We start from the raw sequence: 17361 nt of genomic DNA, 5'->3' as shown, positions 1-17361 counted from the left end.
GGGATTGCTCCATAGCTGGAAGACTGCTTCATGAGTGGAGGGGAGAAGGCAGATGGAATAGAGAAGGGATCACTAAGAAAATGATGGCTGGAGGACAGTCGGGATTGGAGATGTGTGCTGTAAGTAGATAATGGACCAAACATGATGACCTCTCAGTGTCTGTGTTGCAAGCCATAATGCCCCAAAGTAGAGAGAGAGTATGGGGAATATTGTCTGCCACAGAGACAGGGGGAGGGTGAGAAAGGGGAGATATACCGGGGATATTGGTAGTGGGGAATGTGCACTGGTAGAGGGATGGGTGTTTGATCATTGTGTGATAGTAACCCAAACATGAAAGCTTATAACTATCTCAGAGTGATTCAATAAAGTTTTTTTAAAAAGAAAATCTGTTTATTTACACCACAAAATAAAAAGCTGTGCCTCAAAGTGGAATATATATTTAAAATATCTAAACATATAATTAACAGTATTATAAATACAAGTACCTTGGTAAAAATGATTTTAAAATAACCATATATATCCAACACAAATGTATACACAGAACATATGAGTAACAATAATCAATAAGAAGACAAACCCTTCCACACAATGGGCCAACACCATAAACAGGCATTTCACACAGATGTCACAAATGACCCTTAAATAAAAGGACACTACAATATGTTAAAGATTATGGACAGGAAAACTAAAGGCACACGAAGATACCCTTTCACAGCAGAATGACTCAATCTCGAGGTTAGTGGGACTGTGGGGGTCAGTTATCTCAGCTACTGCTCTGGGAAATACTTCATACATGTGAAGGAAATTCCTCCATATTCCTTCCCTCCTCCCTCTTCCTTCCCTCCGTTCCTTCATTTCTCCCTCTTTTCCTCCCTCCCTTATTCCCTCCTTCCTTCCCTTTCCCTCCCTCCTCTTTTTCCTCCTCCCTTTTCTTTTTCCTTCCTTCTTCCCTCTTTTCTCACTTCTTCCCTCTCTCCCACACTCCCTCCCTTCCTTCCTCCCTCCCATTTTTCAAGAGGGATAAGAGACTGGCAGGCATCCTGGGCAGTAAGAACCCTAGAACTTATGACTCCGTCCTTTCTCTGTCTGAAACTAGTTTTGCCATTTTCTTTATAGGAATTAAGGTGAAATTCTCCTAATTTTTCAAATAGAACACTATATCTGAAAGTGGCTCTCAACTCTAAAATTCATCTTCTGAAAGGTGTAGGACAAGAGTGCCTTCAAACTTGAAAATATTTCCTTAACAATATCTTGGACAACCCTTGTCCACATCCCACATTTGCTGTGGAAGAGGAGACTGAAACTGTCGCCCGCCTCCTGTGATCATGAAGCTCCCATTCCGAACAGGTGCTTCCTTATTCTGCCCCCCAAATGACCTCTGAAGCTTCTGAGCTCTTCTCTGGACATCCCCTGTAAAAGGGGATTTTTACCAGGGCCCTTCCATGATTGGAAAGGTCTGCCTCGATGTACACTTGAGCTCCCCACGCCAAAGTGGCAGGGAGGTCCTGTGGGACGAATCCAGTGCCCATTCTCTCCTGATGTTACCTGCTGTCTGGCCAATGCCACATATGAGTCAGATCTTCTTAACTATATGATTGAACTATTTGCCACCTAGCTTCGGAGGGTATCTGTTCTGCTTCCTACTGCTTCACAAAGCACATGGCACATGCTTAAAGGTAAACTGAGATGTTCAGCTTACCTATAGAGATCTGGGATCATGTTGTCACTGAATCGACTACACAGGTTGTTGAGGACTTGCTCATGTTGGCCAAACAAACGGATATAGTTGGAAGTGGGGAAAGGCTTCTTCGAAAGGCATGTGATGGTTTCCACCATGTTATACTTATTAATATGTATTCGGAAGTAATTTCCGTCACTTGCAGTACCTGTCACTATCTCTGTGCCCTGCAAGGAGGGAGAGGGTTCAGGGAAACAACATTAGAAACATTTTTGAAAAAAAAATTAAATTTAAGAAAAAGAAACATTTTTGGACTTTGGGAACTTTATTATAGCAATGTATTCTTCAAATGGAATAGGTTTTACCCTATCATTTCTTTTAAATAGCAGTAATGGATATTGACTGGACTCGGTGGAAGATAACAAACAGGGTGTCATAGAAACCACACACTTGGACTAACTCATGTTCTGATCCAGTTCCTCTTGATGTCTGAAACTGTGAATTCATTGTTCCTGTTTCTAAATTATTTGCTAGGTGATGACCACCAATTTCTCAAAATCTCACACAGCTAATGTGGTGAACTACAATTAAATTTTCTTCTGGGAGGTAATTTTGTTTATATTATTATTATTATTATTGGGTGGAGTGATAGCACAGTGGGTAGGGCATTTGCCTTGCACATGGCCGATCCGGGTTCGATTCCTCCGTCCCTCTCGGAGAGCCCGGCAAGCTACCGAGAGTATCCTGACCGCATGGGCAGAGCCTGGCAAGCTACCCGTGCATATTGGATATGCCAAAAACAGTAACAATAGGTCTCATTACCCTGACCCTGAAAGAGCCTCCAATCATTGGGAAAGATGAGTAAGGAGAGGCTGCTAAAATCTCAGGGCTAGAAGGAATAGAGACGTTACTAGTGCCCACTTGAGTAAATCGACAAACAACCGGATGACAGTGATACAATTAACTTTGATGAAAATATCTTTGTTGCAAAAGGTAATCAATTAATTTCTGTTCTTTCCAAGTTTCTGAACAAAAGAACAAGGAAAAAGTGAGTTCTTAATAGTCAAACTCCAACTGTTCGGTAAGGCCTATTCCCAGCAAAGGGCTCAGGCTGATGGGAAACAGATATCCACACTCTTAAGGCTACTTTCAGATCGTAAGTGAATAAAAGAATGAATCTATGACTTTTTTCTCCCTAGAGATTAGCTACAACTGCTATAGAAATCAGAATGATAAAGAGAGGTGCTATTCTAATCCATGGTATGGCCACATTTTCAGTTTCAACCCCCCGAATGCTTGCCTGCTGACCTGCCACCATGTGCACCAGCAGCCAAAATGGGAAAGTTTGGTGGACAAACATAAGTTTTGTTAGTTATCTAAATTCCCATTTTCCCCTACACTCTGAACCTTGTGCATAGCAATGCTCAATAAATCTTGGCCTCACGCAGATAGAGTTAGGCTTTTACTCTGAACTTGAATATGACACTTAAAATCCAAGACAAGGTGGACTGTACTGATTCCAAACATTTACTTAATCCTGGATATCCTCTGGGGATTTTTTCTAAACAAGAACACACAGTTTAACTAGATATTTAAATAAATTATAACAACTTGGAAGGTGTTTACTTATCATAGAGTGAAGCTCTGAGGAGGAATCAGTCAATTGTTAGACACAAGGTCAGTTTACAGGTAGAATGTCAGGTAAATCTTGAACCAACAAGGGAAAGAAGTTCACAAGAAAAAATCTCCCAGTAAGGCATTCCCAAAAGAATGGGGAAGACCTACAATAAGATCTAATGTATGTAGCAGAAATTATTGGTACACCATATTTTATAGTAGAAAAATATGTTCATGGTATCGTTCATAGAAGTATAAAACTATAGAAGTAGTTTGCATGGTATACTGTTGTATGTTCATTGCAGGACTGTTTATGATAGCCAAAATCTGGGAAAAAACGGAGTGCCCAAAACCAGATGAATGGTTAAAGAAACTTTGGTACACTACACAATGGAATACTATGCAGCTGTTAGAAAAGATGAAGTCATGAAATTTGCTTATAAGTGGATCACCATGTTGAGTGAAATGAGTCAGAAAGAAAGAGAAAGACATAGAAAGATCGCACTCATCTGTGGAATATAAAGTAGCAGAATGGGAGACTAACACGCAAGAGTAGTAGAGATAAGAACCAGTAGGTCTGCCACACAGCTTGGAAACTGGCCTCATATGCTAGGGGAAAAGGCAGCTAAGATAGAGAAGGGAACACCTAGTAGAGAATGTTGGGAGGACCCACTCGGGTTGAAAGCTGTGTGCCGAAAGTAGACTATAGACCGAACATGATGGCCACTCAATACCTCTATTGCAAACTGTCACTGTCATCTCGTTGCTCAACGATTTGCTTGAGCGGGCCCCAGTAACGTCTCCATCGTGAGACTTCTTGTTACTATTTTTGGCATATCGAATATGCCACTGGGAGCTTGCCAGGCTGTGCCCCAGGCGAGATACTCTCGGTAGCTTGCTGGGCTCTCCGAGGGGGGCGGAGGAATCGAACCCGGGTCGGCTGCATGCAAGGCGAACGCCCTACCCGCTGCACTATCACTCCAGCTCCTATTGCAAATTACAACACCCAAAAGGAGAGAGAACAAAAGGGAATGCCCTGCCGCAGAGGCAGGGTGGGGTGGTGGGTGTTGAGGTGGGGGTGGGAGGGATACTAGGAACATTGGTGGAGGAGAATGGGCACTGGTAGAGGGATGTAAAAGAAATGCAAACATGAAAGTTTGTAACTGTACCTCACAGTGATTCACTAATAAAAATTTTAAAAAAAGAATAGAATAAAAAATAATACATAGTCACTGTCACTGTCATCCCATTTCTCATTTGTTTGAGCAGGCACCAGTAATGTCTCTATTGTGAGACTTGCTACTCTTTTGGGCATATCGAATACGCCATGGGTAGCTTGCCAGGCTCTGCCATGCCGACAGGATACTCCCGGTAGCTTGCCGGACTCTCCGAGTCTGGGTTGGCCACGTGCAAGGCAAATGCCCTACCTGCTGTGCTATCACTCTGGCCCATACATAATATCATTCTCTTTTTTGGGGATGATTTTTAAAAAATTTCTTTTACAGATTTTTTTTCTTTTTGGGTCACACCCGGCGATGCACAGGGGTCACTCCTGGCTCTGCACTCAGGAATTACCCCTGGCGCTGCTCAGGGGACCATATAGGATGCTGGGAATCAAACCCGGGTCGGCCGCGTGCAAGGCAAGTGACCTACCCGCTGTGCTATCACTCCAGCCCCTAACAATTTCTTTTAAAGCACACAAGTTGTGCTGGCACAGGCACTAGACTTTGGATGAACAAAATGAGTAAAAGAGAAATAGAACAAAGCAGAGGGAACAAGGAGAGAAGGAAGGAGCAGAGAAAGGGAATTGCTTCCCAGGAGAGTCTGGTGTGGAAAAAGAGAAGCTGGTCCTTCAGGCTAAGAGCTTGGAAAGTGCGCGTGCCTTTGGCCTCAGACTGCTGTTCCTATCTGTCATCTGCTCAGTCTTGCCTTCTCCATTAAGGCTTCTCTCAGCCCAGGTTGCCCCACGGGTAAAAATTTATTGACTATGAAGGCACTGTGATTTACATAGTTATTAATCATGGAATTTCAGGCATATAATGTTTCGACACCGATCTCTCCACCAGTGTTGACTTCTGACTGTCGATGTCCCCAAGTTCCCTCCCATGCCTCAGCCTGCCCCTTTGACAAGAAGATTTTTAAGTTTTGCTGTTGTAGTTTATATTTCATGATTATAGCACTGTTGGCTGTGTAGTATACCACACCTCTTACAGCACCAGTGTGCCAAGGCCCCGACTCCTATACTAGTTATCCCTCCATTTATCTCTTCTTACTCCCCTGCTCGAGGGAGTACTGCATTTGTCTCTTCTTACTCCCCTTCTCTGTCCTCATTTCCATGATCAAGATTTAAGAATAATTGGGGTACCCATTCCCTTTGATACCATGCATTCCCTCCTGCTGTTTTTCTTCTATATACCACAGAAAAGTAAGATCTCCAGTATTTGTCCTCCTGACTCACTTCAGATAACATGATAACCTCCAGTTCCATCAGGTTGCAGAGAATTTAATGACTTCATCATTCTTCATAGATACATAGTATTTCATTATGTATATATATGCATGCACTATCCATTCATCTTTTATTGGACACGTAGGTTGATTTCATATCCTAGCTATTGTGCTGAGTGCTGTAATGGATAGTGATATGCATATGTCCTTTTGAATGAATATTTTTGTGTTGGGAGTAGATAGCAAGGAGTGGAATTGCTGGTTTTACTTTCCATTTTTACTTTTCTGAGAAAGTGCCATACTGTTTTCCATAGGGGTTGATCCAGGCAAAATTCCCACAATTTTTTAATTCTTGTCTATTTACTCAAATCTAGAATTGTCAGACTAAACAACGGGTGGAACATAGGGTGGAACATGTGGCATCTCGGTATCATAATCAGTACATTTTTCATATGGTCGATTCAAATTTCCCTCCATGCACATAGATCAGTGAGGGTGAAAGAACACACCTGTCATGTGTGTTCTAAGAATAAATGCAAAACCTTAAAGACCGTTTGGAGATTGACATTAGCAACTTTAGTGTTGAGTGAGTTCTTTCACAACTGAGACATCCTGGGGGGAAAGTTGACTGAGAATCCCAAGAGGTTTCATCTCCTCACCTGGCTCTATATGCCTGGGCAAATATTTATTGGTGATTGCTATGCACAAGGTTCAGAGTATAGGGGGAAATAGAGATTAGGCTCTCACCAATAAAACTTATATTTGTCCACCAAAGTTTCCAGTTTGGCTGCTGATGCCCGTGGAGGATATGTCTCCGGTTGGTACGTCAGCAGACAGATATTAAGAAGGTTAAAACTGAATTGAATTGATCAAGGATCAAGGATCACTTCTGTGAAGGTGAAGAGATTTTTGGATTTATTTTTGAATTTCAGGATCAAATAACAAACTGTTACCCCAGCCCCCCTCCTTGGGGCCTTCGAAGTCTTACCAGGAGAGCTAATTTTAGATCAGCTGGGCTAATTGTTTATTTTGAGCATCTGAAGATGCAACACTGCTTAGGGTTCTGTGTTGTCATGGTTTATCTGGGTCACACTGAAGGTTTACTGGGACCTCTGGTCAGACAGATCTGTATAAAGTATTTAGATCTTTCTTATCAGTAATTTTCAAAAGTCCAGAAATCTTTTTGCCTGTCTCTAGAGAAAAATCACTCAACTGGGTGATGACTTATGGCAGATGCAGTGTTGCTTATTTTTTAAAATAAGCAGCTATTTTATTTTATTTTATTAATTAATTAATTAATTAATTTTTTGGGTCACACCCGGCGATGCACAGGGATTACTCCTGGCTCATGCACTCAGGAATTACTCCTGGCGGTGCTCAGGGGACCATATGGAATACTGGGAATCGAATCCAGGTCGGCTGCGTACAAGGCAAATGCCCTACCCGCTGTGCTATTGCTCCAGCCCCGCAGTGTTGCTATTTAATGAAGTTCTAAGATAATGATTATTTTTCACACCTTTTCCAATTCTGTGGGTTATGTCTGGCTCTTTTAAAAGTAAATTTCTAGGAAATTTAGACCTTGTATTTAAGATTTTGCTTCTGGTGTGAGTTTTTATTTTCCTCCCCTTTTTGCTTGAATACAAGTATCATTTTTAGTTCCTTTATGATTTTTTGACAAAGGTTGGAAAATGGCTCTATAATTCATGCCAAATCTGACACAGTATTAATCAGACTTGGTATGCAAGGAATCAAGTTCCCAAATCCCATGACGAACACACAATTTAAAATTTAATGGTATCCGAGGCAGAATTTGTTGTGACAAATTTCTTTATGCTGTAGTATATAAGCCAACAAAGCATGTGGACTTGAATCTGTAAATTAGTTTATTATGTAGGCGACTTGCGGTGCTCTTTCTTCTTTTTGTCAGATCACTCCTCAGAGAGCTCATGAATTACTAACATATCTTATTACTTAATATTCCAATTAGTAGCTGCTATCAAAGTCTATAAAATTCATCTGTATTGCATTTATTGGAAGAACAGTAATTTCATTTCTCTAGAGAAATGTTCTTTAGGGACTCTATTCTCAATCAATTGACTATATTTAGGTGATTGCCAGGACATTCTGGCAATAATTTTACTTAATCAAATTAGTTCCAACCCCCAAAGATTGCTATGGAGCCATCCTACATATTTTTAAAGAGAATAAAATGGAAAAAATCTGTTTAGATCTTCTGTACTAATTAAAAAGAAGGCCCACCTGGCAAAATGGTTAATTAAAGTCAGGGGTCCTGTTCAAACACTGTCACAGAATCAGCCAAAAAAATCTATTTAAGTTGCATTCTTATAAAAAACCCCTCATTATCTAAAAGCCTCCTCTGACTTTATTCAATAGAAAACCAGTGTCTTATAAGTAAATGACACTGCACGTAAGAAATTACACTTTGCACTTAATGAATCAGTTGTCTGACAACTCCAGTATCTTTCTAGTTCTTAAACATATTCAAGTGATCACTGATCATTTATAATGATCAACCTCAGAACATACATTATTTAAGTTTCTTCTTATTGACTTAATAATGCAACCCACTGGTGATAGGTTGTTAATCACAACAGTATTCCCCCCATCTACACACTCTACTATATTGACATTGTCACAATTCTCACTGAGAGACTAATTATAGGAGATCTTTAAATCCTAGTAAACTCCAAGCATTTCAAGAAAGAGTATAGAGCAAGTGACACTGTGAGTTCAGGGATCCCTCCTGGCAGTACTCAAGGAATCATACATATTTCCATTGGATCAAGCTGGTGTCATCCCAGACATATAAAAATCAAGTGCTTTAACCTCTGATCTCTCTGGTCCAGGAAATGATTTTTAAACATATAGTTGACAGTGGGAAGTCTGCATGAAAGGAAGCAGGGAATATATAGCCAATCTCTGTACTATCACCTCTTAATTTTACTTTAAACCTAAATTTGCACATACAAATCTAGTTAAAAATACTTGTGGCTTAAAACAAATACATTTTTATTATCATAGTCCTATGGGCTGGAGTGACAGCACAGAGGGTAGGGCGTTTGTCTTGCACGCAGCCAACCTTGGTTTGACTGCTCTGCCGCTCTCAGAGAGCTCAACAAGCTGCTAAAAGTATCTCACCTGCACGGCAGAACCTGGCAAGCTACCCATGATGTATTCAACATGCCAAAAACAGTAACAACAAGCCTCACAATAGAGACGTTACTGGTGCCCGCTTGAACAAATTGATGAGCAACAGGATGACAGTGATACAGTGATCATAGTCTTTGGGAATCAGGATTTGATAGTGAGTGGTTTGTCTGGGATGTTTCTAACTGACCATCTTTCGTGTTTGTATACAAGATATCCGTTGTGGCTACATCATTTGAAAGCTTGATTATGGCTGAAGGCTTCACTTCCACGGAAACTCCATCACCAAAAAGGCACTTTTCTAATAGCTGGTATAGGAATCTTCAATACCCTACCATAGGTCTCTCCCAAGGTATACTCAAGTAAGCTTATAGCAGGGCAGCAAGTGACCTAAGAGGGTAGAAACTGGAAGATGGAATATCTTCAGTGATGTATACTTATAAATCACTCTCTCCCACAATAACCCATTGGCTGCATCGGTCAGTTCTACTCAGTGTGGGAGGGGACTATATAAGGACATGCATACAAAGAAGCAAGAATCACTGAGGGTCATCGTGGAAGCTGGCTACCAAAGTGACGCTAGTGCATGGACCCATACCTTATACTCAAGGATCAACCAGGAATTCCAACCCTTGTATGAGAAATGTTATATATGAAAGTAAAGTTAAATTTAGAAATGTAACTTACAAAATCAGCCTGGGTCATATGTACTTCTAAGGGAGTTGGAATGGCAGGCTTGGCAATATGCAGATAATAGTAAGACCTTGGAAGGATGCCACCTAGAGAAAACAACAAGTTTAATTTAGACGTGAGTGAAGGAGGTAGCAGTGCTGTTATTTGTACCATAAGACAAATAGCAATGCCTACAAGTGGTGTATGCTACTCAAACTTTCCCACTAAGTACTATTAATAGTGAGAACATTCCCTGTGGTGACTGAACTTTATTTAATAAAATCAATGTGAATGCACCATTACACCTAATCATTATACATTTAGGAGGTATATGGTATTTCCAGTTCCCATCATTCCTTTAAAATCCAACTATATTATTAAAAATAAATAATTAAAAAAACTCAAAGTTCTATTCAATATTTAAAGAAACTATTTACAACAAATTATTACTATTTGTAACTTGTCCCAGAGATCTATACCAGTTCTATGGCATCTCTTTCTTTCCCATAGCCACCATATGATACTAGGTTTTATCCAAAGTAAGAAGCAGAGCAGTACCTATGTTTATTTATTTGTTTATTTTAAATTTTGGGTCACATTCAGGAATAAAAGGGAATGATTAACCAAAGCTTCAAGGTAGAAATTATTCCCAAAAAGACAAAGGAAACATGAACAGAGAAGGGCCTCTCCCATTCTGAAGGAAGACATTTTTTGTTTGTTTTACTTGGGTTACACTCGTAATTTTAGGGCTTACTCCTGGCTCTGTGCACAGGAAACCATATGTGGTTCCAGGGACTGAACTCGAGTAGGCTGCATGCAAAGCAGGCATCTTACCCACCCTCTCCTTCTCCAGCCTAGAGCAGAACCTCTGAAGAACAGTTAGGCAGAAAGGACAAGGACAGGGATGCAGGGCGTCTGTGTCGTAGACTGCTTTTCTTCTTACTGAGGATGGCCCATATTCAGTCGCACCAACCTCATGGCAATGAACAGACAATTTTGTAAATGTGTATATTTTTTGGTAGAAGCTATTTTCAAAGGTATCTCTTCCCAGAAAAATATGAAGTACTACACATATCTTAGGACTCAGTAAGATTAGGGGATAAGAATAGGCTGATTTTCTGTTGCAAATGGGGTAGCTTTTTTATCCATAGGGCAGGTTAGGGTTTGGTTTGCTTGGGAAAGCATCTTTATTGTTAAATTTATAGTGAGAATAAAAAGTTGGGGTATTTTGTTAAGACATCATTTGTAAAAATAATTTATTTATTTTTAATTAGTGAATCAACGTGAGGGTACAGTTACAGATTTATACATTTGTGTGCTCATGTTTCCCCCATACAAAGTTCGAGAACCCATCCCTTCACCAGTGCCCATTCTCTACCACCAGTAAACCCAGCATCTCTCCCACCCTCCCCAGTCCCATCTCCCCCCACCCCACACTGCCACTATAGCAGGGTATTCCATTTTGATCTCTCTCTCTGATTAGGTGTTATGGTTTGCAATAAAAGTGTTGAGTGGCCATTGTGTTCAGTCTCTAGTCTATATTCGGCACGCATCACCCTTCCCCCGCATGACCTCCGACCACATTTTACTTGGTGTTCCCTTCTCTGAGTTGCCCAGAATTAGAGACCTGCCTCCAAGCCATGGAGACAACCTCCTGGTACTTATTTCTACTAATCTTGGGTGTTAGTCTTATAGTCTATTATTCTATATTCCACAGATGAGTGCAATCTTTCTATGTCTGTCTCTCTCTTTCTGACTCATTTCACTTAGCATGATACTTTCCATGCTGATCCACTTATATGCAAACGTCATGACCTCATTTTTTCTAACAGCTGCGTAGTATTCCATTGTATAGATGTACCAGAGTTTCTTCAACCAGTCATCTGTTCTAGGTCACTCGGGTTTTTTCCAGATTCTGGGTATTGTAAACAGTGCTGCGATGAACATATAAGTGCAGAAGGACATCATTTTTGAGTGACCTCTGAAAAATTTCTGATCATCCCCTACTTTTATTTTTATTTAATTTGTAAAATGAGGACCACGAATAATGTGACTGGTTCACAACAAATGTCCAAAAAGCAAAATACATGATGATGATGATGACGACAGATCTATAATAAATGGCTAAATATGAAAGTGAATTATCTCTTCTCTCTCTCTCTACAGACCAATGAGGGACAGACATCTCCTCACTAAGAAATCTCAAGTGCTCAATGTTGACCTGACCACTGATCCAGCTCAATTTAACTTTAGCAGACAGAAGAAGGTGCTGTACTACACACCTTGAATCTTGGGTCCTTTGTACATGGGTATAAGTCGATCGAGTTCAGGAGGTGGCTCAGTCACAGGCTCTATCGTCGGATCAAAGAGGTTGAGCATAGTTGCTGCCAGCTGAAAACCAATCTCTTTGGAACTGAAGTTGCTGTGAGTCCATTCATTTGCGTAATATCGATTAGAAAACTTGGTGAGGGATCCAGCAGCTCTGATGGCCAGGTCATTAGTGTGAAAGCTGGTATCTATCACAAGTCGGCCATCATAGACAAGACACGCATCATTGAATGCTTTAAATGTTTCATAATCCACATTCTTCTCACAAAAGCTGAAGAACATCTACAAAGTAAGCAATCATATTAGTCAGCTATCATTCTTATCTTACTTTCCCAAGTCTGAATAATGTCCAGTTGGTTTTAATCTTTGGGGAACACATGCAGATCTAATAAAGTTTGTTTTAATGGTATGTAAGAGGATTGGGGAATGGGTGGGAGAGAGGAAAACTGCCTCTCAGTCCAGACATCCAGTGGACAAAACAAAGTCAAGTGATGGAATACAAACTACAAAAGTTGATATAAAGGAGGTTGACATTCTTGGAGATGCCACATGTCTCTCATCCTCACACATTTTGAATAGCTGTTAATAATAGCTCTTAATAATCCTTCTTGCATCTTCCTTTTCCCACAGTTGGCACTTAGATCTCTCTAGGTGTCACTTTATCCAGTTCTGAGTTTTAATATAGTTTCATGTATGGCCTCTTAAACCAGAATTCCTATCCCTGAAAGATTCCTTAGGGAGAATGGAAGTCTGATCAGTTGCAGTGCCTACTGGAATTCTTGCCATATTGATTCCTCTCCTGAGGTTTCAGAGAGTTGCTCAATAAATATTTACAGGGTATCAACCAAATGTTATTCACTCTGCCATAAGGTGACCATAAATCTCGCTATATCATCCTTAAAAATGGTCATCCCCTCTATTTCCTGCCCAGGGTTCAATGCCTTTTCATGATCCTCTGGACATCTTCCCTACAGAGGTTGAAAATCACTGAAGCAGTCTAAGCAGTCTAAGACATTTGTTTCTACCTCTATCTTCATATGTTAAAGTGGTGGAGAAAAATTACATGGCTCTCATATTTACCTAACTAGTTTGTCACTTTATTAAACAGATTTTAAAATGGACATTTGAGGGAACCTCTGCGCCTAAAGACTTTGATTCCAAAGACCTAACACATTCGGGCATCTAGCGCAGCATCTAATAGCAATGCACTGGGACTGGGGCTACAACTCTGTGCTGCCCGGGGGTGGAATTTTTCCTCCCCACCCTGTCTTCCTGCATGGAAAATGGCAGCTTGGCAGCACCCACAAGGCAGGCGCCATCTTCTAAGAATTCTAACCCAGAGGTATTCGATTTTTACACTTGGGGCTCCCAGGGACTCACAGGAAGGGGTTGTAACAGGCACGCCCTCGGCCCAGATAAATTCGGAGCTGCTGAGAGTGAAGCGGAACCTCTGCACCTAAAGACTTTGATTCCAGAGACTTCTTACAGCAATGAACTGGGACTGTGAGCTGGGCTATGCAATTTCTGGCAGAATTTTCCCTGGACTTTATACAGAAATCCAAAACCGACTTAACATCTATAATTGTCAGCAATGTGAAATGGTTCCTTTTGAACAGGTCTGACTTGGGGGGGAAACTCCAAATAATAACAGTAAGTTTTTGTTGAAATATTGAAGGTTATTAATGTAGCAGCCATCTCTCTGGACTGTGAACTAAGCAAAAGCCCCACGCTGGCCAACGCGGCGTGGCATACACCATACTATGAGGCGCGGGAAGGAGGTTTTGGAGGGGGAAAAAAAAAAGAGTTGTAGCAGTGGGGCTACATGTCTGTTCATTCCCAACAATGGAAAACTAATTATCAAATGCTTCCTTGGTAGTAGGTCTGTCTCTCTTGGGTGGAAACTCCAACAACTATAGTTAGTTTTGTGTTGAAATATGGAATGTAATCAAGGTAAAGAGAAAATGAAGTGAAATTCATTAGTTATACAGTAGGGGGTAGGGGGTGGGGGCGGGGGGTATACTGGGGATTTTGGTGGTGGAATGGGGGCACTGGTGAAGGGATGGGTGTTTGAATATTGTATAACTGAGACATAAACCTGAGAACTTTGTAACTTTCCACTTGGTGATTTAATAAAAATTTAAAAAAAATAAAAAATAAAATGGACATTTGAGCCAGGAATGTGGCTTAGAGCAGAGCATAAGTCCTCATGTATGAGGCTGTGACTTCTAGTCACAACAAAATATTTCTTAAGGAGATTGCATGGGGTGTGCGTCTTCACAACATGTGTTTCTCATGGACTGTTTCCTCCATGTTTGCTGTATCCCCCTCATTGCCCAATTCTTTTTCATAAATTAAGCACTTTTAGGCCAGAGAAATTTTCTGTCCATCTACTCTCCTTACACCCATTATTATGCATGAATGGTGAATGGTCCATGAGTGATTCTGCAGTAGCAGTAGCAATTTATAAGTGGCCATATAAATTTCAATCTAAATAAAAATTTAAATTTGTTGACCTCCCCTTTGTATAGAAGTTTATCTAAAATGCTTAACTGTGACAGTTACAGGTGGCTAGTGGTTGACAAATTGAACAGCACATATATAGACTATTTCCAACCCTGTAAAAATTCTGTTGAGTAATAGTGTATTCAAAATCTTCACCTTGGTCATGGTCTTTGTTTTTCCTAGGAAAAGCCTTTGCTTTCTCCATATCTCTGTTCACTCAGTTTTAGGATCTTATCCCCATTATTCCTATACCAGGCAGCCTTTTCTTCATAATGCTTTGGGCGCGGGAGAGGTTGCAGCTCTACCCAGCAGCATTGGAAAATACTCTTCTTTGTGTGCTTGAGGTTGCGCACGGTGGTGCCAGGAGGACCAGGTGGTGCTGGGGGTCCAACTTGAGTCTCACACATGCAAGCATGTTCTCAGAGTTTTGAGGGTCTCTCTGACCCTCTAATGTTATTTTGGCTGGGGGGAGGCTAGAAGTCCAAACTGTAGAAGACCATCCCCTAGTTTCAGGTGAAGTATGGTCATGTCCCTCAACTGATTTGCCCACTAGATGCTGCTAGCATTCTTCATCACTACTGCTAGCATATATCTTTGATTAAATAGCTCACACTGACCTCAGACTATCCTTTGTGTGTGGTCTCCTGTGCCTGTATTAGTTTGGCTGGCCCCTTATTTCTCTCTCTCCCTATTGGCTTATACTAACCTCCTGAACTTCAACTTTAAGGCTACAGGCTGTAAATCAATATTTCACCTCCTCATGATATCTTGTGTCTCCACCTCACCCCACAAAGGCATTATATCTTCATGTCTTCTAAGTCTCTATTCCATGGACAAAGACTCACTATTGCTACTTTCAGACACTCAAGAGGCCAATAACAGCACATACTTAGGGGTTCTGCTGTCCTAGATTGGGATCCAAGCACATAGCAAACTTGGAGAGATGGTGTTTGAATCTTTCCAATGAGGATGTTTCCCTTGAGAGGGGTTGACAGAATTCAATGCAAGCATATAGCTCGGTGTCTGGGAGGTGGAAACTATGTTAATGGTAGCAATGTTCAAATATTCAGCATGCTTCCATGAAGATGCAAGGTCTAATATCATATCACTGAGTATCATATTAAGCAAATTAAGTCAGAGGGAGAAAGACAAATACCAGATGATATCACTCATCTTTGGTAAACAGAGAAACAAAACAAGGAAATAGTACCAAAGGATAACAAACCACTGGCGTTGAATTACAAAACTGAGATTATCAAGTAAAGGGGTGGGAGTAATGATATGAATGAACCGAAAGTAAGGACACAGGCAAAAGGTCTTGGGCACTTTGGTGTAGTGAGGTGAATTGACTATACAGTGATGCCATAAACACTAACGCTGTTGTAAACATAGAGTGATAGTAATAATAACTATTAGGTTTTTCATTTAGGGAGGAAGAGGGGAGCTTGTCACGTAGCAACTGATAATCTGAAGTCAGAAAATAAAACCCCAAATTGGAGACTAGAAATTCACTGTCAGTTCCTGGCAGACAACACATGGCAGAGGCAGTAAGTAAAGGTCATAGGGACCTACTTACCGAACAGAAGAGTTTGAACGGCTTGGTGAATGTAGTGAAGCTGGCACAGTAGATGGGATCTGGGTTCTGCCCGTCATTCCACTGAGCCAGGAGAGCGTCCCTGTAGACAGTCACTCCCTCTGCTGCAAGTGCAGCATCCATGGCATTGTCCACAACGTAGTTGTTGAAGCAGGTGGTGGTGTACAGGCACGGGGGCTGCACCAGGTAGATGTGGCATCCCTTGATGCCAATGTGTAAGAGTGTTTCCACGGTGGTGTATGTGTCAAGAGTATTCCCATAGACGATGACATTTCCTGGGGGGAAAGGGAGAATGCTAAGATACACAGTTTAAAAAAATATCTTATTAGTCAAAGGCAAATAATACTGGTTTGCTTTCTATTACTGTTTCGATTTTTTTTTCAGCTGCAGGAAGCCAGTGTTGTTGCCTAGCAACAGCACCAAGATAATTTAGTGAAGAATTGGCACAAAACATTCCACAAAGTAGTCAAGTACTTCTAACACAGAAGTAGGACATTCATTTATGTTCCTATAATTTGAAAGTTGAAATTATGCTAAATGAAATCGTCTAGAATAAAGCCTTTTATATTGCTTTTGTTTCTATTTGCTACACTTCCTAAGGAAAGAAAAATTACTGAAGTTTGATCAGGTCCTCTTAAGTGAGGAAAAGACAATAGTGAATCATACTCATGTGCATGATGATATAGAAATTTTACTACTTAAATGGTGAACTAGATTGACTGAAAGGAAATTCTTTCTTAACGAGAAGAAGAGTTTTTTTGTAATAAAATAAAAAAATTATCTTGAAATATTTCTCTTGTGCTAGAGTCTTGTAATGACAAGTCTTTTAGAGATACTATTTTTATTTTTAAAACATTCTATGTAAATGATTATATAGGTTATTATACTAATTTTGTAACTCTTTTGGCTTTGTTTTTAAGCCATATGTGGTAGTGCTCAAAAATCACTCCTAATGGTGCTCAGTGGATGATATGGTGGTTCTGGGGATCAAGTTTGGGTCAGTCACCTGGAAGGCAAGCTCCTTACCTACTGTCATAACTCTCTGGGCCCTAACTTAATAAGTTTTAATATTAATGAAATTACAAAGTAAGTAGTATAACTGATGCACACAATTGCATTTGGAGGGTGTTGAAATGAATGGGTGTGGGGTCCTTGGGAGAGGGAGGTGGGTACAACAGTAATTAGTATCGGTGTGGTGTTGGAATTATGTTCATGAGAAACAATTATAACATTGTAAACCACAGAATCTCAATCCATAAATTTTTTAAGAAAACAAGTAGTATGTATTAATTGCTATTTAAATGCTATTTCTGACACTGGATTAGACTTCTTCACCTTTTCATTACAAACAAAA

The 17361-nt window shown here is 40.5% G+C and overlaps 1 protein-coding gene across 1 annotated transcript in view; it reads right to left on the bottom strand.

Moving 5' to 3' along the window:
- The window catches only part of CFAP61 (cilia and flagella associated protein 61), a 411272-nt gene that overhangs the window by 75842 nt on the left and 318069 nt on the right, over window positions 1-17361 (bottom strand). The window contains exons 22-25 of the mRNA XM_004614437.2: window positions 15990-16282; window positions 11866-12193; window positions 9599-9690; window positions 1700-1905 (exon numbers count right to left, since the gene is read on the bottom strand). Of these exons, the coding sequence (XP_004614494.2) occupies window positions 1700-1905; window positions 9599-9690; window positions 11866-12193; window positions 15990-16282 (919 nt within the window). The remainder of the gene's footprint in view (window positions 1-1699; window positions 1906-9598; window positions 9691-11865; window positions 12194-15989; window positions 16283-17361) is intronic.

The sequence above is a fragment of the Sorex araneus genome, chromosome 3 (genome assembly GCF_027595985.1).
Source record: "Sorex araneus isolate mSorAra2 chromosome 3, mSorAra2.pri, whole genome shotgun sequence".
In the NCBI taxonomy this organism is placed as follows: domain Eukaryota; kingdom Metazoa; phylum Chordata; class Mammalia; order Eulipotyphla; family Soricidae; genus Sorex; species Sorex araneus.
Note: the sequence above shows the minus strand (reverse complement) of the source record. Positions and strands in the feature narration are given on the sequence as shown.